Source organism: Micromys minutus, assembly GCF_963924665.1.
Source record: "Micromys minutus genome assembly, chromosome: X".
Taxonomy (NCBI): domain Eukaryota; kingdom Metazoa; phylum Chordata; class Mammalia; order Rodentia; family Muridae; genus Micromys; species Micromys minutus.
This window is the reverse complement of record NC_137970.1, coordinates 14,733,426-14,756,224: the sequence shown is the minus strand read 5'-3', so window position 1 is coordinate 14,756,224 and position 22,799 is coordinate 14,733,426. Positions and strand designations below refer to the sequence as shown.

Genomic DNA, 22,799 nt, shown 5'->3' with positions numbered 1-22,799 from the left:
GTTTGGCCTCCTGTGTGAAGTCTTTGTACCTTTCAGTGAACAATCCAATGGCTGTCTTCAGTTTTGCTGGACACTAGCTGGCCCGGTTTATGTATAGGTGCTGAAATGGCGACTACTATGGTCCTCAAATCTGCTACTTCTGAATTAGGACAGAGGGATACACAAATGTATACTATCATTTTGGGCTGTCTCTTGTTACACATGGGCTAGGGATATAAGCACAGGAAGGCAAAGAAGCTGCCCCATCTCACAAAGTGAGGGAAGTCAAAAGATGACAGTTGAACATGGTGCCACATGTAATCCCAGCTCTGGGGAGGCTGAGGCAGGAGGACTGTGAGTTGTGGCCAGCCCTGCCTACATACAATCTATTCCAAGGAAACATAACACATGACACTATTAAAAGCTACTTCCAGTTGGTTTTCTTCCCATAAATTTTTTTTTTTCTGGCTGGGCATGGTTGTACATGCCCTTTATTCCAGTACAGGTAGATCTCTGAGTACAATACATAGTAAGTTCCAGGTAAGCTAGGGCTATACACTGAGTTCCTGGTCAACTCCCAGCAACCACATGGTGGCTCACAACCATCTGTAGTGGGATCTGACTCCCTCTTCTGGGGTGTCCAAAGACAGCTACAGTGTACTCAGATACACAAGAATAAATAAACCTTAAAAATATATGATATTGACTTAACTAGAGGTATGAAGCAGACACAGAATCCATCAAGTTCAGTTGTTTATACATTTATTATAGAAATCCCCTTCCAGTGTGAGTAGTGTTTTGGGCCCAGATCCATTGGTACAAAAAGAAAAATTTCAACACCAGGTAAAGGGGGTAAGGGAACCCCCGGCTCCAGAAAGTCACAGACAATATAGAAAACACAGCTTATATGGATTCGTTTAAAAAGTGGTAAATAGAAGGAATGCCAAGGATGACATGATGTGGCCTGTGGCCCATGGCCAGATGTCACCTGAGGGTTTTACTGGCATGTACTAGTTGCCAGGTTTAACCACTGCAGCATCCCAGGATGCAACATACTCAAACAGCTCTGTTTCTTGACAACCTCTTGTATATGGCCTTCTGACTGGGGAAGGACATCACAGAGGCTATGGGCAGAGACAGACGTAGCTCCTTCAGGTACCCCACTTAGACTTCCATCCTTCCAAATGTAGACAGAAACCCATCTGCTCAAGAACTCTAGCAGGAGGAGGCAGAGAGTTCTGTTCACAGCGGTCTCCCAGCCCCGAGACTATATAGTCCATTTTGTTGAGGCAGGGTGGTGGCTCTGGAATGGAACGGGCTGGACATAGGGACAGGAATGAACCCAACCAGGAATGAGCTCACAGTTTCCCTTTTATAAAACACCTAGTGTTGGGCAAAGATAGTGAGTACTAAATCACAAGTGTAAACAGAAATGGAGGGAGGGGCAGAGTCCCCACACCATTATCCCATTCTTTGAAGCTACCTGGGGCCCTCCAGTCCCCCAGCACAGGATGAGAAGGAAAGCAGGGGTATCAGATTATCTTCCTGGGCCAAAAAGAAGCCAGAGGTCCTGTGAGATCAGGCAGTTGTCCCTCAGGACCAAGAACAACCACATCTCAGGGCTCAGCGAGGTTGACTGTGTGCTCCTCAGACTGGAGTCTGTCCAGACCGACACAGGGCTTAGGGTCAGACCAGTGTCCCTGGGGTCTGGGTATCAGAACTGGAAGACTGCTCCCCCTCTAGCGTCAGGTCACTTAAACGAGCGCTCAGCTCCGGGGGATACAGGAAATCCGTGTAGTATCTTTAGAAAGGACAGCAGGAATCCGGAAGACAAGGTAAGAGAGGAAAAGACGGATAGGACACACACAGAGAGAGGAAAAGCTTGTTAAAGAGCTGGAGACCGGTACAGGACAGCACCTTCAGGTTCTCGAGCATGGAGTAAGCTTGGAAGAGAAAGCCAGGGAGAGCACAAGTCCCTTCCTCCCAGCGCCCTGACTTCAAGGCTCACTGCCTGCTGCCATACACTAGGGAGAACAGAAACCCCCTTCTAAAGCTTGGGAAAGAACTCCTGCTACCAACACCCAAGATCCTCCTCACCCGGACCCCGAGGACTAATAAAAGTTATATCTGATAGTGACCCCATGCCAAGACTACAGTTCATTTCCTTGTGGTCCCACTCATCAGCTACAGTGACAAAGTGCTCCCTGGTTAGGATACCTTTGTTAACACCCCTACCCATCAGTAAAAGCACCCCCATACCTGCCAGAGACAGGGGGCGCTGTAAAACTCCTGGAGTGCGGGAGCGGTGCCTGGCTGGGAGGGCCATACAGTGACTGGCCCACCTCATAGCAGCGGGCATGGAGGAAGGGTGTGTGTGTTGGCCCCACGTGCGGGAGCATTGGCCGGCGCTGGGGACCCACGGCCAGTCCCGAGTTCCGGATGTACCAGTCCCGCAGCCCCTCCAGGGCAAGATTCTTGTGGCCACCTCGCTCACCAGCTGGAGGTATCCGAGTGGGTGGGGGCATCCAGAGTAATGGGTTTGGATGCACTTCCAGGCCCTCCACAGCTTCTGGGGGCAAGCCACATGGCTTGGAACGGATGGCACGGGTGTTTGGGTCCTTGCTGCGGAGGAGAGGGCTGCTACCATCAGCTGCATATATAGGTGGAGGACCTGGGAGCATGGCAAGAAGCCCATCTCTGCGGGAAAGGGGTCCTGGGACTTCAGGAGCAGGCAGCAGCTCTCCCCAACCTGCCCCGCCACTACCACGGGGCAAGCCTCGGTCCAATGAATAGTCCAAGAGGAAGTCTCCACACACAGGTGGGAGCCGGGGGGGCCCACGGGATGCAGGGGCAGCTGAGCTAGGCCTGGCAGCCCGAGGAGGGTCTGGGGGGCCAGTGGTACGGGAAGAGAAGGAAGGGATTGCTTGGGGGCGCTCATACAGCACCTCACTGCTCTTGCAAACTGGGGGACCGGCAGCAGGGGGAGCCAGTGGAGCAGGTGGAGATCCAGCTCCCCCAGCAGCTGCGCGGTCCACCAGCAGGGCCTCAGAGCTATTGCTGCGGCGGGTACGAGCTGCGAAGAGGGAGGCCCGATCCGAAGCAGGGTCAGGCCGAGGAAAGCCCATCTGGGAATCCTGACTACCGGACCACTGACGAGAATGGAGGCCTTCGGGTCTGGAGAGCAGAGGTGAGGCAACAAGGGCAGGGTCAGACAGAGAAGGCAGACGATGAGTGCCCTGACTGCCCCATCTCTTCCTGAGCTGCCACTATCTCTAAAATGGGACCAGTATTAGAAGGTGTGTTCCTATAGCTGCTAAGTAGTGCGTGTGATGGAATGGGCCAGTGAGGCTGGCTCCCGCACAGGGAAGCTGGAGCATAGAGCACGTAAATGTACACCAGGATGGGGTACATGCTCTTAGGGTTACGTAAACGTTTCTGGGACGGAAGTAGTAGCTAAGGAAGGGCACACCCAGGTACTCTTCTGTTACCCAAGGGCTCCTACTCTTCCCCTAAGGTTATCCTTATGGCTCCTTGCTACCTCCTGAAGGAAGTCTTAGGCCTTATGCCTGGAACTACAGGCCTCGCTGAATTCTAACCCACCACATCTACGAACCATCCCCAAACAACTGTCCCACCACGCACAGAATGTAGGCTTCTGTCCACAGCATGGACAGATGGACATTTAAACACTGCAGAATCATTCCAGTAGAGTGCTTCGAGGCTGACACTAGATTCCAAAACTTTCCAGGGGTTCAACCGTCAGAACTTCAGTTTGCTCACAGGCTACCCAATTAACCTTTCTGTGCTTCCGTTTCTACATTTATAAATTGCAAATCATAGATAGCATCTCCTCAGAGGGATCTCGGGATGATTGAAGGAGTTACTATCCACCGCGAGCGCTACCGATTATTAGCAGACAGTAGGCATTTGGTACATGCTACCCAACATGCACTATGCCTGTGTCTTTCAAAGGCAGATATCACACTCCACAATGAGGAGACAAAGATTCAGAGAAAGAAAATGACACCTCTGCCTCCGATTCCCACTCCAACTTCTATCCACCTTTCAAAGGCTGCCCGTGTCCCACATCTTTGGGTATTCAACATGTACAGTTAGAACTAAGGTTTTCCTCCTCTGGTATTCAGACCCACCCTCAAGAGTCCCCTTACTTGCAGAGCCGGGGGCCACTGCCCCGGGTGAGGACAGGGGTGGCAGGCACACTTCGCCCCTCAAAACTGGAGGCACTCCTGGGCAGCGAGCGTGTGGGGCTAGACAGAGATGGCAGGCCCACATCGGGACCCAGGTTAGAAACTGGACCCACCAGTAGACCCTCCTGCCAACCCAGGCTCAGGATCCCACTCCTGGTCCCGGGAAAGGGGGAAAACAGATTCCTCTTTACCTGGTGGGGCTGGCCACAGAGTTGCGCCGGCTCTTCAGGTCCCCATAAATATCTGATGGTGGAGGTTTCCATGGGGCACGTCGCTCAGGGCTCCCTCCAGATACTGCCCGAAACTGGTCCCAGGCTTTTGGTGGCGAGGGACGCTCCGTTAGAGGGAAGCAGCTATGAGGCTCCTCTGGGTAAGGGAAAACGGGTAAAATTCAATGAGAGAGGGCCTAGAAGGGGCGGGGCAGGCTTAAAGGGGAGGGGCATGTGCTAGGACAGGGTTCAGCAAGCTAAGAGATGAAGCAAGGCAAAAATAAGGTAGTATAGGGTCTGGGGCAGAAGAGGCAGTGACAGGAGAAACTAAGGACACATAGGGAAATGGGTCATGGCTAAAGAGGAGCTATAGTAGGAGGGGCTGAGCACAGGTTTAATGGGGACAGTTCTCACCGTTATCGTGGCTGGCCCCTGACTCTGAGAGGGAGCTGCTCTCCGAATGCAGAACTACATCCTCTACAGGTGAGAAATGGAGAAGTAACCTATCAGTCAAGGTCTGGCTTCTATCCCCTCACACCCGTGGATAGAGGCACCTCTCTGTAGCCTGCCTGATGGCTACTGGCTCTGACCCCTCCCCAAGAACCCATCTTTGCCAGACACAGGCGTTTAATTCCAGCTATCTAAGAGGCTTCATGAAGTGGTGTGTGCATTTGTGTGTGCGCGCACATGTGCCTGTGTGTATGTATGTAATGTGTGTGTTTGTGTGTCACAAGTTCAAGGCCAGTCTGGACTACGGAATTAGTTCAAGGCCAGCCTGAGCAACTTACCAAAATTCTCTTTCAAAATCAAAAGTAGAAACAAAGTAAGGTGTTGGAGAGATGTCTCAGTGCCTAAGGACGCTTGCCACCCTTGCAGAGGACCTGGCTTCAGTTCCAGCATCAGGTACCTCACAATAGTCTACAACCCCAGTCGCAAGCGTTCTAAAGCCCCTGGCCTCCATGAGCTCCCGCATGCATGCAGTAAACACAAACACATGCAGGAGCATATACATGTAAATAAACGTGAATAAATCTTCAAAATTAAAAAGAGAACTGGGGCTGGAGCTCCATGGTAGAATGCCGACCTAGAATGCTTAAGGTGGGCTAGGTTCAACCTACCACACCCAAAAGCATCTACCGCTACCGGAACTCAAGACCACCATGAGCTGGATGGAGTATTCATCTTCCCGTTGTCTACTATTTAAGCCCTCTCTTAACCTCACGTCAGGTTATCGCAACTCTCCTTGATCGGTGAGTCTATTCAGTCCTGGGGCCTCTCCGCCATCAATGGCTGCTCAGGCTCTCCACCACGCCCACATACCGGGAGGATGCTGGGACCTACGTAGCTTACCTTGGCTGAGTTGAGCAAGGCGTGTACCCAGGCAGACACCCTGGGCATTGACTAGTGCTCCCGCAGACAGTGGCAGTGGCTGGAGCACCGGGAGGCCAAGGCGGGCCCGGAAGTCCCTGAGCTGCTCCTCCAGCTCATGCAGCCTTCGCAGTGCATCGACCTGTACCTGGCGCCTGCGCCGCCTCTGTTCCCCATTGAGGTCAGGGGCCAGGGCCAGGCGACGGGCAGCAGCTGCAATCTGCTGCTGTACTGACACCTCCCGCTCCAGGGCCTCAAGAGCCAGTTCCTGCACAACCCAAAGGGGGGGGGGAACAGAACTAAATAATAGAAATGACTAGGCGTAGGAAAGGGAAGTTGGCAGAGCTGGGCTACACAGGAAGTGGAGCCTGTTCTTTCTAGGGGCAGCCTTGTTTGCCTGAGAAAGGAGCTTAATTCATCCTCAAGAGACAGGATAAGGGGCTGGGCCTGTGTATCTTCCTAAAGATGAGAAGCTTGCTTGTCTTGATAAGAGTTGGGCCCCATTTCCTTCCTCAGCTTCTTCCCCTCCCGGCGATAACTGTCATTCCACCCTTGCTTGTCCCTGACCCTCACCAGCATCATCTTGCTCACCTCAGCAGGACACAAGGAGTGGTGTGCTGGGTTTGAGTGTGGCGGAGGGTAGGCACGTGCTGCAGGGGGCCTCCGGCGTACCAACTGAGGTCGTTCACCAGGCTCCAGTGGGCACTCAGGGGGCAGCTGACCAGTTAGCTCCTGGAAGGAATGTAGACAGAAACTCCAAGAGTTAGAGGGATGGCATCAAGTAGCAAGAGTCAGAAACTAGCCCTCCCAAGAAGCCTGGCCTTGCTCAATACTCCACACATATTAGGTCTCCACTTCTCCAGATCTCTACCAGCTAGGGTAGGATGTGTTCATTCTGAGTCCTTCAGTGGCCCAAGTCTCTGGGCCAGTGAGCATGGGGATCTTGGAAATCTGGAGGCCCATATTCTTTGTTTTTATAATTATAAAAGTCCAGACCCTATGATGCAATACTGGGACCGTATTTCTGAATCCGTGTGTGTGTGTGTGTGTGTGTGTGTGTGTGTGTGTGTAGACCAGAAGCTAATCCTAGCCGTTGTTCTTCAGGATGCCAACCCCCCGACCCCCGACACACACACCTCATCCTCTGTCACCAGCTTGGAACTTACTGATTCAGCTAGCAAGCCTACCTGACCCCCACTTCCCTGTACTAGGATTACAAGCACAGCCACTACAGCTGGCTTTTCTTTTTTTACATGGGTTCTATGGATTGAACTCAAATCCTTACATTTCCACAGCCAAGTGAACTAGTTACCCTGAAACCCATGATTAGCTTAGGCAAAGGATGTGGACACTCACACTATGAAGGGTAAAGTCAGAACTACTGCCGGGTGTGGTGTGGGTCATGCCTACAGTTCCAGTTCTTGGCAGGCTGAGGCACGGGCAAGAGACTATCTGAGACTACAGTATGAAGTCTAAGTTAGCCTGGGCTACAGAGTGAAACCTTGTCTCCAAAACCAGATGAATGGATGGATGGATAGAGGGACTAGTGGAGGGAAGGAAAACACTCCTGTGTCAGTTCAGGATGGATTTTGTTGCCCAATTCTTCAAACAGTCGTTCCTTTGGGGGAGGTTTTAAATATGTGCAAGTAGCTATGGGCCTGTATCACCATATTGCGCTGATTCTGAGACTTCTAAGTCAAACTCTGAGGACACATGATGTACCAAAAACTAAATGTCAAGACAAGAAGTTAGGCGCCCATCACTGCAGTATGCCCACCTAGGTCCCCAGGCTACCACTCCCTCCAGGATGTCAGCCCTGGGGCTAGGCCCTCACCGCCTCCTGCAGGCACACTTTCCTGAGCTCTTGAAGTTTCACACTCAGGGCCTCTTGCAAGGCCCGCTGGCGGTCAAGCAGCCCCCGAAGGCGGTCAGACTTCACCTGTGGGGCAGCCTCTCCAAACAGGGCAGCTGCACAGAGGGATCAAAGGTAAGGAAGGACAGCTAGAACATCCTGGAGAACTGCAGGCCCATTGGCCAACCCCTCCCAGGCAGGCACAAGGAGAATCCGGGCAGGGAGAGGGCAGTCGGAAGTGGAAGCAGCCACTGACCTGGGGCATTGAAGGTAGGAGAGCTGATCAGCTGACCTTTGACTTCCATCCTTGCACTGTTTGGACCTTGTGGCTGATGGCTGGATAAAGCCTGGCAGTGACACAGCACAGGAGGCACTGAGGAAGCATACTCCATGGAACCTAGCCCAGGCCCGCTACCCGTGCTCCAGCTCCGAATATAAAGTCCCAGGGCCCCACCTGCCTACCTGGCCTTCCCGCTCAGATTCCGTGTCAATGTCTGGACCCGCTTGGCCTGGTACCTTGGTTCCCTTCCCATTGAGTGCTAACACAGTAAGTGGGAAGCTGGGCAGACTTACAACGCCTCCTCAGAGGCCCATAGGTCACACAGTCGGGAGTCTCACCTAGGGAGAGAATTAACAGTAGAAAATCGACTGGGTCTAAGAACACTGAGCACGTCTGAAACCCGGCAGGCAGAAGGTCCGTCATCATTAACTTCCCCTTTGAGATCAGAAGTGGAAAGCACACGGAGGTGAAAGAATTCCCCAGTAAAGGGCAGAGCCTAGGACCACCTCTCTTATGGGAACAGCTCCAACCCCAACACTTTCCTCTTGATCACCTCAGCCCATCCATCAAAATTTGGGGGACCTTTGCCCAGGCTGTGGCCACAGTCTAGGGTGCTGTTTACAGCCTCTTACCACCTGAATCTGTTTCTCCCTTAGCATTTTGTTTAGGCTCTATTTGTAGCCCAGGCTGGCCTGAAAGTCACTGTGTAGCCCACACTGATCTTAAACTCATGGCAATTCTCCTCCCTTAGCCCCCCCAGATGCTAGGGTTCGAGGCAGGCACTATTGCCCAGCTCATTCTGGGGCTTAAATGTTCCTTTCAGAGGTGGCCCCTGAGTGACGTCTTCTCATAAATACTGTGGAACAAGACACTGCGCCTCTCTGCATTGTCATTTAGACAAGAAGCATGTGTGCCCCAGTGTATCCGACACCCCAAACACTGCTGCACACAGCAAGCAGTACACAGACGGACGGCAGCTGAGCCAGGCATCAGGGGTGGATCTGCGTTTCTACTCCCTCTAATTCCATCCCGCTGCCCCTCTTCGCACCCACCCTGTTCTGAGACTGGCACACGGAAGTTATCTTGCCGGGATGGGTGAGAAGCACCATCCACAGCCATAGAAAACACATTACCTGCCCATTTTCTGTCCCTGGAAGCCCTGGCTGATCATGGAGCCTGCTTTGGCCAGCTGCCAGCCCTCCTTCTGCTTTTCTGGAGTTTGCTCCCTCCCTCCCACATCCTGCTCAGTCCCCAGCTGGGCAAGCAGGTGACATCACCTCCCACCACCTGTCCTAGCCTCCAAGGCAGGTGACTGGAGAGGCCCAATGGAGACGGCGGAGTTCTCATTTTAACCTACCTTGAACTCCACAGCTCGTCATGATGTGATAGAGTGGACCCAGACAAGAAAGCCTAGGGGGAAGCCCCTTCCCATTTTCACACTATGGGATTTGGTCACACTGCTTCCAAGGTCCCCCCAGTTTTCTCTGTAGTCTTCCTGCTTGTTCCACAGAGTCTGTATCCCTCCCTCAAAGGACTCATGAACTATCCTCAACAGCAATGATGAAGCAATCCCGTAAGCCGTTCTTACAGACAGCGCGTATGCTGCAGAGTCTCTCAGGAGTCTGAGCACTTCCAGCACAGTAGGACATCTTTAATGTCCCATCTCAGCTTCCTTGGTCCCTCAGCTCCCGAAACGCCTACTTTCCCAGGACCCGTTTTAATTTGGAAAACTTTCAGAAAGCTTGCCTGAACCCTCCTCAACCTGAACAGAAACCTAACTCCTCCCACCTTGGGTCCGTTTACCCTGTTCGCCGTTCACCAACATTAGTCTCATGTTTCACATCAGGGAGCTTCAATCCTTCCTTCTTTAGAAAATTAGAGTGTCCTGAAGTCAACACAGGGTCCAGTCAGAAACCCCGACTCCACCCTATCAGCCTGACCTCAGGGACATAGTTAGAGCATGAGTCATTGGGTCACTAGGCAGGCTAGACATGGGTCAACGCCCCACACCTCCATACCTGACTCAGGAATCTGCTTCTACTCTTCTGCGCTCTGTACACCTACCTTGGGACTTCAGACTGCTTGACAGCAGAGATAGTAAGAAGGCAATCGGCCACAATTCCAGCATCACTAACACACTCTCACACGAAACCGAGACCCTCCTGTCCATACCAGAGCTTTGCCTTGTCATCTCTGGTCCTGTTCCAGAGTTAGGTTGCACCAAGAGAGCTACGGAGGGCACATGCGGGGACACACACACACACACACACACACACCTAGAGGCAGGCCCAGCAGGTTTTTCAGGTCTGCCCTTCTGACACCATGGCTGAGAAAAATTCCTGGCTGTAATGACTGTTTACAACCGAGCCACTTCACCTGGGTGGCACTCTTAACACTGTCAATGAGAACTCCGTTTCCACATCCTGCCACCACTTGAGCAAGTGCACAGAGTCCGGACCTGCTCCCCAGTGCTCCCCCAAACATACAGCACACCCCCTGCCTATCGCTCTAGGTGAACAAATGGGGGGACCAACAGATATAGATTCCTGAACAACAGAGGTTTCTAAAAGGTTCAGTCCAGATTTTCTGAGGCACTAGTCTTGATAAAAGGCCACTCTGAAAAGGGCAAAGGGCTGAGGACAGAGGGGTGAGTCTCTTTGCCCCATCTCTCCTCCTCCATTTTCCAACCAAGAATTACCTTCTATCAAGAAAGGAAAATGGACATGTGAGGATCCTCCTGTACTGAACACCACCCCTCCTATCGCTACCCTAGACTGTCAGGGTCCTTCTTCCTCCTGTGCCGTCGCCATCTCGTGCCCCTGGCCCATCGCTCTGAGGTACTCACCAATGCCAGAGTGCTGTATGGCAGTCTCAAATATCTCAAACAGAATGCCTGTCTCATCCGGACCGGACCCTAGCTTTCCGAGCAGTAGAAGTGAGCAGCAGGGACTGCTCTTGGCTACCTCCCACTAGGTAAAGGCCCAACCTACCTGGACAGGAACGGGGTGGGCCCACACCTTTTAACCCTTACCTGCCCGCTTCCAGGGCTAGGGCCACCTCTGGGAAGGCAGTCTTGGGGGCTAGGAGCCTTAGGGTGCCAATCATGGTCAAGGAGAAAGCATAGAACACTCTCCTCACCGAGGATATCTAAGAAAGAACTGGGGGGAAAGCTCTAAGAATTGTGGGAGGAGCGACTGCCTCTCCCGGCTGCCCAGATCGGCTGCCCAGATCCCCAGGCCACTGGAGCGTGCCTACACAAGGTAGCACCTCAGGGCATCGGGGCTAGGAAATGGAAACAGACAGACAGACAAACAGATGGACAGACTGACTGACACATACACATATATCTTGGGACAATTTCTCCCATAATTAGAAAATTAAGGTTTTTTTTAAGGTTTATTTATTTTATGTATATGAGTACACTGTCTTCAGACACACCAGAAGAGAGCATCAGATCTCATTACAGATGGTTGTGAGCCACCATGTGGTTGCTGGGAATTAAACTCAGGACCTCTAGGAAGAGCAGTCAGTGCTCTTAACCACTGAGCCACCTCTCCAGTCCAGGATAATGATTTTCTAAGTTGCAGAGAGAAGTTAACCTTTCTAAGGAGAGAGCAGATCTTAAGACACTCCCACGTTCTGTACTCCAGGAACAAATGATCCTAATAAACATCATAACTGATACCATACAAACCTGAAGAATGGCGCAGAAACAGCCTCCTCCGAACCTTGTTACAAATGGGAAGCAGAGGGCCTGACGGAGAACATACTAACATAAAAGTATAAGGAGCCAGGCTGGGGTGGTGCACACCTGCCTTTAATTCCAATCTCAGGAGCCAGAGGCAGGCAGATCTGAGTTTGTGGCCAGCCTAGTCTACAGATCGAGTTCCAAGACAGCCAGGGCTATGCAGGAGAAAAAGAACAAAACAAACAAAAACAAGCATAGGAAGGAGTGGCATCAGGATACCAGCGCTGCACCCTGGGCTAGAAGCGGCCGGTGGCTGCTCCTGCTGAAAGGAGAAAGAAGAGTCCACTTCTTTATCCCTGTTCTCCCCCACTCCTCCTCCTTAACATTTCTAGCCCGGAGCGGAGCTTTACACCAGATAAGGAAATTGAGAACTCTGAGTCCCTATAATGCCTGTCAACAGGACCCTACCTGGGCTCTGAGCCTGTCCCGGGCACATACCAAATGTCCTGTACTCCAGGTAAGACAATCTATTTTGTGATGTGAGAACCAAAACCTAACTTCTACAGCAGCCCCTGGCATGGAGGAACAGGGAGGGTTGTTAGGGGTGTTCCATGTTGGGGAGGAGCGTTCTCTCAGTCACATGCTATTAAGGCCTGCTGCCACAGGTGCCCACCCTTCTTCCTGGTTGGGAAAGTTCTGTGTGTAACACAAAGGACCCTTTCATGCCTTGCCTCCCCTTTCCCTCCTTTGGTGGAAGCAGCAGTGGGCTGATGATCAACTTGTCGCATACCGGTAAGGATATCTTCTTGGCATCCATGGACTTCCTCCCCCCCCCCCCCCCGCAGGAGGCCACTAAGCATGTTGGGAAAGTGGATTTTTTTTTTTTTTGGTAGTGTTTGGTTTTTTCGAGACATGGTTTCTCTGTTTAACAGAGCCCTGGTTGTCCTGGACTTGCTTTGTAGACCAGGCTGGCCTCAAACTCACAGAGATCTGCTGCCTCTGCCTCCTGAGTGTTGGGATGGAAGATGTGCGTCACCACAGCCACCTGGGAAAATGGATGTTTATGACCAGGAACAAGAGTAATGAAAAATTAGGCAAATAATTCAGAGTTTAGGTTACCTCATCTGTAAAATGGACAAGATAGACAACTGAGGTCAAAAGAATTTTAGTACACATAACTCACACCAAATCACTAATGGCCGATCATAAGAACAATGCATTTGTAGTTAGAGTGATAATTTAATAGTTAAAGAGTATATACAGTTCTTCTGGAGGACCTGAGTCCAATTCCAAGCATCTATATAGGAGCTCACAACCGCCTATAAATCCAATTCCAGGGGAATCTAACCTCTAAGGGTACCTGTGCACATGCACCAACACCACACACACACACACACACACACACACACAAACACACACACACGGTTAAAAATTACAGCTTTAAAATTTTTTAAAGATTTTAATTACTTTTCTTTTTTTCGAGACAATATTTCACTATGTAGCCTTCGGTGTCCTGGAACTCACTATGTAGACCATGTTGGCCTCAAACTCAGAAATCCACCTGCCTCTGCCTCCCTAATTCTGGGATTAAAGTATGTGCTACCATGTCCAGCTTATTTTTTGAGATTGATATATATCTTTATATTACATCATTTCACTAAGTTTTGTCAGTTATATGTTGCCATTTTATTTACTATCGATAACATGTCACATTTCTATGTGTTGGCCTGATTGTATGTCTGGGTACCATGTATCTGCAATGCCTGTGACGGCCACAAGAGGGCGACGAACTCCCAAGACTGGTGCAACAGATGAATTGTCATGGGGCTGTTGGAAATTCAATCTGGTTCCTCTGGAAGAGCAGCCAGGGTTTTTAATTGCTGAGCCTTCTCTCCGGCCACAACCATTTGAACAATTTTGTTTGTTTGTCTGTTTCTTTGTTTTTAAAGAACAATAGATTTGAGACTTGAGAGATCTGGCTTAGTGGTTAAGAGCGCTTGCTCTTCTAAAGGACTGGGGTTTGCTTCCTAGCATCCTTACCAGGCAGTTCACAACTATCAACTCTAGCTCTAAAGGTTCCAACACACCCTCTTTCTGGCCCCCATGGGTACCACTACACAGGTGACCCAGATACATATACAAAAATAAAAACAAACCTTAAACCTTAATGTCTGGTGATGGTGGCCGCACAAGCCTCCCTTTAATCCCAGCAGAGGCAGGGGGCTCTCTTGAGTTAAAAGCTAGCCTGGTCTACAGAGTAGCTTGGTCTACAGAGTGAGTTCCAGAAGAGCCAAGGTTATACAGAGAAACACTGTTGTGAACCCCCCACCCCAAAGCTTTTAAACAACAACAACAATAATAAAATCCACAGAGGTATACTAGTTTAGAAGAAATTAGGAAAGATATAGTTACTAGACAAGTGTGGCTGAGTCACCCCATACATCATGGCCCCCTTCATGATGTTTTTTCTCAGTACTGGAAATTGAACCTAGGGCCTGGAGCACCCTAAGCAAGCATTCTCCACGGGCTACAGCACTAGCCACCCAATTTTAACAGACTAGAAGATAGTCTAACCTCTAAACACACATGGACCCGGCACAAATGGTAAATGGTGAATCAAGGATTTAACTCTATTGTCACTCACAGTGACAGTATGTGACTACTTAGAAAACTCACTTTTCTGTGCCTCTATGCCCCCATCTGTTAAAGAGGGAAACCAGGGTTGTGAAGGGGACATTATAGGGACACAGGGTCTTCAATGTTAAGTTATAGAAGAATTAGTTACCAGGTAAGGAGCTGTTTAATCCCAGCACTCTAGAGGCAGAGGCAGGCAGATCTCTGGGAGTTTGAGACCAGCCCGGTCTACAAAGCAAGTTCCAGGCCAGCCAGTGGCTTTATAGTGAAACCACGTCATATATATATATATATATATATATATATATATATATATATATATATATATATATATATATATATATATATATATAATTGGTAACAGACACACATTGAGTTGGTTCAAGCAAGTGAATTAACCCATTTACAGCTTGCTAGGACACAGCAACTGGCTGGGTATTAGTACTCAAAGTGTGCCACTGTTATAATTACGAGTGTTCCTTCCCACTTGATCAAGCAGACATGCTTGGATGCTTCTTTTGAGACAAAGCTGGATCATTCAGCTTTACCCAATAAATCAGAAACAGACGTATATATGTATATATGTATGTATGTGTGTATGTATGAATGAATGTATGTATGTATGTGTGCATGTATTTTTTTTCTCTTTTCTTGGGTAACCTTGTCTGAATTCTCACTATCCAAAATCAAGAACTGAAAGTATTCATGGAGGCATCCAAAGAGATGCCTTAGCAGGGAAAAACACTGGTGAAGTCATCCCCACGTTTGGATCCTTAGAACTCATATAAAAGCCAGACACAATGTTGCAGGTCTGTAATCTTAGCACTCCCACAGCTATAGCAGGCAATGATAGAATTCCCCTGAAACTTGTGGGGCACCCAGCCTAGAATACACAGCAAATGAGAAACCCTACCTCAAAGGAGTCAGAGGCCTATGACCAACATCTAAAGTGTTCCTTTGACCTTGACAGGAGCCCTCACATACAAGGACACACAAATACAAAATAAACAGAACCAGCAGGATAGGTAAAAAGTTACTTGCCACCAAGCTTGAAGACTGAATTCAACCCTTAGAACTCAACATGGTACAAGAAGCCAGCTGACTTCTGAAGGTTGTCCACACCCACACACTCACCTGTGTGCCTGCCCATGCTCCTGCACTTCCCCCCCACACACACAGAGAAAAATATTCCTTACTTCCTCATATGAAATAAACATAGCAGACTGGAGAGATGGCTCAGTGGTTAAGAGCACTGACTGCTCTTCCAGAGGTCCTGAGTTCAATTCCCAGCAACCACATGGTGCCTCACAACCATCTGTAATAGGATCCGATGCCTTCTTCTGGTGTTCCTGAAGACAGTGACAGTGTACTCATATAAATAAAATAAATCTTAAAAAAATATAAAAGGTTTCATATTTTTTTCTATAAAGAACTAAACATATTCAGATGCACATGAGATAGACAGAGCTGGTATCTCAGCCCCTAAGTTCTCCCTCCTTGCCAAAAGCAGACATATTTGAAAGAGAGGTGTCTCCCTCCAACACACACATGCACACACAACTCAGGAACTGGGATAGGTGTAATGCATGCCTGTAATCCCAGCACCAAGGAGGATAAAATACTGGACAATCCGGACTTCCAAGCCAGGCTGGGTTATGTCGTGAAACCCTGTCTCAAAAATCACAGGAACCAGATACATTTCACATCCATTGCTGTTCACATATATTGCTTCAACTCAATCTGACCCAAGGAATAAGTGCCTGCTAGAGATAAAACTTTGGGCCTTAGGAATGTACTTCTGAGCAAGATTCCTAGCTCCTGGATGTATCTTTTAGTCAGCCATTGTCCCTATCATTTGAACCCATCTTCCTATATAAAACACAAAAACAAAGTGCCTTCAGATAACTTAGTGTTTTTCACTACTGAACTCTTAGAAGTTTCCCTCTCTTGTAACTTATCCACCAAATAGTTTGGGACAGGGAGTAAGCCCTGAGTTGGTAGTAGGATAGGTAAGAAGTGTCTCACAGTCCTTACTCATAATCAACAGTCAAAGAAACTAACACATTAGCCTCTGTTCTTCCTATTTATCTCAAAATCAAGGATCCGGGCAGCACGGGAATCTCATTTTCTTGTCACTACAGGATGAGCCTGAATTTTTATTTATTTTTTCCCACAACACTAGGGATGAAACTTACCAGCTATATCCCTGATCCACTGTGTTTGTGCATTTGTTTGATGTCTTTGTGTTCTCTGGGCAGGGTCTCCCTATATAGCTCTGGCTGTCCTGGAACTCACTGTGTAGACCAGGCTGGCCTCAGACTCAGGATTTGCTTGTCTCTGCCTCCCCAGGACCAGGGCTACAAGTGAGTACTGCCTGGTCCGTATTCCCACTGTTTAAAAGAGATGTGTTGTCATGTCCTCTGTGTCTATACAGCATAGCTCTCAGTTTCATTTTTAGTTTTTTTGTTTGCCTGTTTGGTTTTTGGAGACAAGGTTTCCCTGTGTAGCCCTGGTTGTCCTGGAACTCAGAGATCCACCTGCCTGTGCCTCCTGAGTGCTGGGATCAAAGGCGTGCGCCACCACTGTCCAGCTTCTATTTAGTATTTTTCTAAAGATTTATTTATTTATTTATTATAAGTACACTGTAGCTGTCCTCAGACACACCAGAAGAGGGCATCAGATCCCATTACAGATGGTTGTGAGCCACCATATGGTTGCTGGGATTTGAACTCAGGACCTCTGGAAGAGCAGTCAGTGCTCTTAACCGTCGAGCCGCTGCTCTTAACCACTGAGCCATCTCTGCAGCCCCCAGTTTGGTATTTTTATAGGACTCCTGTGTATGCAAATGAGTGGACCTCTGACTCTTGGACCTTTTCTTGGGGTCTTTTCCTTCTATTGGTTTACTTTGTTCAACTTCAATGTGGTGGTTTTTTCTTTAAATCTTATTATATTTTATTTTGTCAAAAAGTATAAAAGGGGCCCCAATGTGGCCCCCATCTTTTTAATCCCAGCACTACAGAAGCAAAGGCAGATCTCTGAGAGTTCAAGGCCAGCCTTGTCTACAATACAGCCAAGGCTATATACAGAGAAACCGTGACTTAGTTAAAAATATATAAAAGTATTCCAGGGGCAGGGGTGGGGCGCGGCGGCAGCAGAATGTGTCTTTCCAGGTATTGTAGCACACATTTATTCTCGGCACTCTAGAGGGAGAGTCAGGTGTATCCTTGTGAGTTCAAGGCCAACCTGGTCTATAAAGGGAGTTCGAGGCCAGCTAGAATTACACAGTGAAACCCTATCTGAGAAGCAAGCAAACAAACAAATGGTGCATCTTGCTATTTCCGGGGTCGAACAAGGACTTCTGGGATCAACATTTGCTTCTTGGGTAGCTGGAGACACAGGTGCATAGCTATCAGGCTGAACGGGCATGACTCTAATATTCAGCAAAAGTCACTGCCTGTGCCCTCCACACTCACACAGAGATGCTGTCGGAGGAGATAGGTTTATCACCAAAATGTTTATTGAGAACTTCGTAAGGGAAAGGGAGAAAGCCCTTCTTTCATTCCACCCCTACCAAGTCCTGAAGTCTGTGACCTAGAAAAGTGTTTTGTTTTGTCTTGTCAGTTCCCGAAGAACCAAGATCAAAGTCAGGTGAAGCAGATACCATGACTTCAAAGATTTACACATACCCCGAGTCTGTCTCTTAACCTAGTACGTTTCCAACCTCCACACCTCCCATACCCAACATGGGACAGTCCTCAATATAGAAAGGCTGGAAACATGATGCAGACCTCTCAGACTCCCAGAGAGTCAATGAATAATTTAGGCTGTTCTTTCACATTTGGGGAGAGCCGGGAGGTGTAGGAACATTTCCATGCGCTCCTGGGGCAGTAAGAGAAATGCAAGCTGCATGTGAGCTCACTAGGATGAAGGTGGGGGAGGGGGAAAGCCCACACAAAACTGCACGTGCCACCAGGAGCTTACAAGTGCTTGTTCCTGTTAAAAGCAGTAGAAGGAACATATTTTAGGAGCCCTGGGGACAACAGAGCCTTCAAGTTCTAAAGCAAGGTATAATGAGATGCAGATTGTAAGAGGGATAGGAAATGGGTGTTAAGGAAGAGGGACTGAACGAGTTGGAAGGTTACAATAACAGGCAAAATAGAGGGCTTGTTTTGGGGGGATGGTATGAGAGGCTAAGACACAAATGAGACCAGGATGTAAAACAGAAAAAGTTCCTATAGGATGGAGATCAAAGGCAGGGCAGGTGCCAGCTAAGGTTAGATCCACCTGTAACCCTAGCACTCTGGAGGGGCAGACAGAATGATTGTAAGCTCCAGATCAGCCTAGGCAACATAGTAAGACCCTGTCTAAAACCAAAGGTATGGTGCTGGTACATGCCTATTCCCCCAGCACTGAGTAGGCAGAGGCAAAAGGATCCCATCACAAGTTTGAGGCCATCCTGGAGTATATAGCAAGTACTAAGACAGCCAAGGCTACATAGACAAATCCTATCTAAAAGGAAGACTACGGCTAAGATGAGATGCTGGATCAAAGACTAGGGTTCAGAACAGGACAGAAACTACAAGGAGACAAACATCAGTATAGAACAATGGCTAGAAGGCATGACTGAGATAAGCCAGCCAGTGATCAGGGGAGGGAAAGGGGAAGCAGGTTCAGGGCGAGGTCAGGAACAAGAAAAGCCCGGGGCAGAAGGAAGACAGGGATGAGGTGGTGCTGCTGAGACAGAAAAAGAGAAAACTGCAGGAGACAGAAAGGGGTGTCTGAAGGTAGTGAGCCATGATGGGCATGAGCAGTGAGGGGGGCATGGTAGGGAGGAAGCATTACAGAAGTCAGAGGTCAGCAATCAGGATACAACTGGAACAAATTAGGGTTACAGAGCGTCTGAATATTCGACTGGAAGGGATTCAGAGATTAAGCATTTTAAGAACAGTGTGGTCAAGCATCAGATCAGAACTGGAGTTAGTGCCGGACATTGAAACAAGGGCTTTGGAAACAGGATAGGGTCAAGGAAGCAAAGATATGGACCAAAGACAAACCTGGTTGGGGCTGGGAATCAAAACTGGGCGGACAAAGAAGGGGTTCAAGATTACACCACGCCAAAATAGAGTCAGGTCAGCGGTATAACCGAAGGTTTTGGCCAAGGTTGCTAGGACTTTGGGGTTGAAAAGAGATGCCAGGTCAGACAGGGGTCAGGGGTGGGGGCACAGGGTCAGAGGGTGTAGGTGCGCGCGCAGGTCCATCCTTGTGGGCGTTTCCAGAACTCGTCCCGCCCTGTCCCCACCCTTCTTCTCCTGGCAGGCACGGTTACTCACCGAGGGTCCTGGCACTGCCGCGCAGTTGGGGTCCGTTGAGGCCCAAAAGGATCTAGTGGGCGCGCCTTCCCTCGCAGCGCCCCGCTCGTCCCTGGGCGCGCGCCTCCTCGCCTGCTCCCTACCTCTGGGCCGCGTTTGACCGCACGCAGAAGCGTTCGCCTTCAGGGGAAGATGGGGGACCCCCTGATGGTTGGGGAGGTGCGGTGGCCCCGCCGTGGGCGGCGGCTCGCGTCCCTCACCTTTAACTCAGGACGTCCGTTTCTGGCTGCACAGCCACCTCCGCCGCTGAGCGCGAACCTAGGGGGCTGGAGGACGAGGGGGGCGGGGCGCGGGACCACAGCAGCGGCAGAGACAAAGTGCGCAGGCGCCTGCTTCGGTCTTAGATTTTCCTGCTTTGGGAACACCAGGAATGAAGAAGAAGCGGGGAGTTTGTGCGCACGCGCTTTTTTGGGGCGGCAGAGCTTTAAGCCACACCCCCTAGGTGAGCCGCCCTGATCCTCTGACTCCAAGTCACTCTTCCCGGAGACAATATCCCAAATGTTATCTATAAGCCTTTATCACGTCTCTAAAGTACTCCCAAAAGCTCCTCTTGCCATCTCCTAGATGCCCCCCAAAACGACCTTCCATCATCCTCCAAATTATATCTCCAAAGTATTGTCTCATCTCAAGCAGTACCTTTAGGCTAGGCCATTCTCTGCTGTCAACTGGCCTGCACCAACACACAATTCTATTAATTAAGCATGCAGAAGTCATTTGTTGACCTTAGGTTAGACCTGAAAGTTATACTCCATGTATGTCAAAACTGTATGCTCAATTTCTTATAGCATGCCCTTAGAGTGTGTGCTTCAAGCTACACATCAGTAGCCCGCAAATCACTCTTTACTTCTGAATTGCACCCCCCAATAATTTCCCATAGTTCCCTCAACTATTAATCCTAAACAATTATTCTAACAAAAATCCTAAACAAAAATCCATTCATCAATACTCAGTCTACACTAGTGAACGGCCATCTATAGCCTCCAAATTGTCCCTTCTTCACTATCCTCAATCAACCCTCGAAACCAATAACTTCTAAACAGCATTTATGTTAATCATTCACTCATTTTGCAGTATCAAGAATTTCAGGAATCCACACCCTCATATGTATGTAATATGATAGAGCACTGACTGTCAGTGCTCTATCAATGAAAAAAAAAGCCAAACTCCAAATATCACTTCTAAATCCTAAATTCATGGTGCACGAGAAACACCTTCTGTTAACCCCAAACCCTCTCTGCAATCTCCACACTACCCTCTGTTGATTCTGAGTGGGTTATCCAAGAACCTGCAACGCCGCCCCAAAGATCTTCAATGTTCAATATAGGCTCCACCTCACCTCTAATTGCTTCCAACTGTCATTGGTCTAACTACAAACCACCTTCCACTAACAGACCATTCCATCTCTACAAAATTTCCTTTGTTGTTCTTTTGGTTGTTTTTTTATTTATTTGTTTGAGGGATGAGGCCCCATAAGGTATAGGCTGATTCCCAATTCTAAGTAGCCAAAGATAGTCTTGAACTTCTGATCCTTCTACCTCCACCTCCTGAGCCATATCCCTCGACTTTCCCCCATTTTTAAAGACAATTGCATGTGGCCTAAGATGGCCTGGACCTGGCTGTGTGACTGATGATGATATTCAACTCCTGATCCATGGTGCTGGAACAATGGCACAGATGATTCGGAATGGTGGCTGCTATTCCGGAGGACCTGAGTTTGGGTCCCAGCATTCATATGGTGGTGCTCACCCATACATTCGGGCAATACGGGCATACATGTAAAAACAAAAGAAATAAATGAATTAAAATCAACCCCTTAGCCTGTTACCACCACCATTTCAATAAGGTCCAATCTCACTCCTAGACAACCACAAATCGTCTGTCTATAGATTTCCTTTATTCTAAACATTTTATATAAGTGTAATATGTAGATTTTTAATGTTCATTTTTATTCTATGTGTAAGAGTGTTTTGCCTTCATGTATGCAAACAACATGAATTCAGCGCCTGTGGGGGCCAGAAGAGGGCACCAGCTTCCCTAGAATTGGAGATACAAATGGCTCTGAGCCACCAAGTGGGTCCTCTTCAAGATCAGTAAGTGCTTTTAACTGTGGGGTCATCTCTCTAGCTCCAATATGTAGATTGGGGGGTGGCATTGTTTCTTTATATTTTGTTTTACTTTGGTTTTAGAGACAGGGTTTCTCCGAGTAGCCTGGCTGTCCTGGACCTTGCTCTGTCAGCCAGGCTGGCCTCAAACCCACAGATTCACCTGCCTGTGCCTCCCAAGCGCAAGGACCAATGGTGTGCACTACTACCCCATCCCCCATGCCCACCCAGGGCTGTAGCGGTTTTAATGTCTAGCTTAGCAGAATGTTTGGGAGTGGGAGTGGTCTTTTTTTTTTTTTTTGAGACATGGTCTCACACTGTGTCCCAGGCTAGCTTGAAGTCTTTGTGATGCTTCTGACTCAGCCTCCCAAAAGAGCTTCACCATAGAATAGGATTTGAGGATTTATACATGTTGTAGCATGTAACGAGTGGTGTCTACTTCGTTGTTTTCATTACTGAATATTAGCCTAGCCAGTGATCTATTAATTCTACCCCAAATCACTCAGTTTTAGCTATGAGCTACGAAGCAGAATAGCTCGCTGAAATCCACATACAGACCCACAAACATACAGAGGGTTTTTTTTTTTTATGTTAAAACAAGCCTAAAAATAAACACAAACACAAAAAACTTCCAAAATATCCCAAAACGCTTTTTAACAATATATAACATCATTGACTCCAAACTACTTTTCGATAATTATGTCACCTCTAAAATTGCCCAAGAGCCCCAACTCTGCCTATAAATACTCCCTAACTCCCTTTCCCGAGTCTCACAACTACACCCACAAACTGTAAAACTAGAATCCCAAACTATATTATTTAATGATTTTCATGCCTAACTTGTCTGACCCTCTGTGTGTGTGTGTGTTTGTGTGTCTTTTGTCTCTCTGTGTTTTATTTCTGCCATTCCTGCCTTTCTTTTCCTCCTTTCCTTCCTTTCTTTCTTTTATTCTTTTCTTTCTTTCTTTCTTTCTTTCTTTCTTTCCTTCCTTTCTTTACTTTTTTGGATACTACAAGGTTTATTCACTGGAAAAGAAAAACAAAACTGGATGGGTCTTATATAAAAAACAAGTTGTTGTTTTCAAGGGTTGAAAGCACTCTAAAAATGTA

The 22,799-nt window shown here is 48.6% G+C and overlaps 1 protein-coding gene across 1 annotated transcript; it reads right to left on the bottom strand.

Moving 5' to 3' along the window:
• Positions 1 to 1,303: 1,303 nt before the first annotated feature.
• Positions 1,304 to 8,135, bottom strand: CCDC120 (coiled-coil domain containing 120). The gene is made up of 10 exons (XM_080910369.1): positions 8,079 to 8,135; positions 7,873 to 7,963; positions 7,599 to 7,732; positions 6,356 to 6,496; positions 5,747 to 6,032; positions 4,811 to 4,873; positions 4,379 to 4,553; positions 4,149 to 4,247; positions 2,239 to 3,153; positions 1,304 to 1,780 (listed from the first exon to the last, which is right to left on the bottom strand). The coding sequence occupies exons 2-10, from the start codon at positions 7,919 to 7,921 to the stop codon at positions 1,666 to 1,668; spliced, it is 1,977 nt and encodes a 658-aa protein (XP_080766495.1). The 5' UTR covers positions 7,922 to 7,963; positions 8,079 to 8,135; the 3' UTR covers positions 1,304 to 1,665.
• Between the last annotated feature and the right edge of the window lie 14,664 nt (positions 8,136 to 22,799).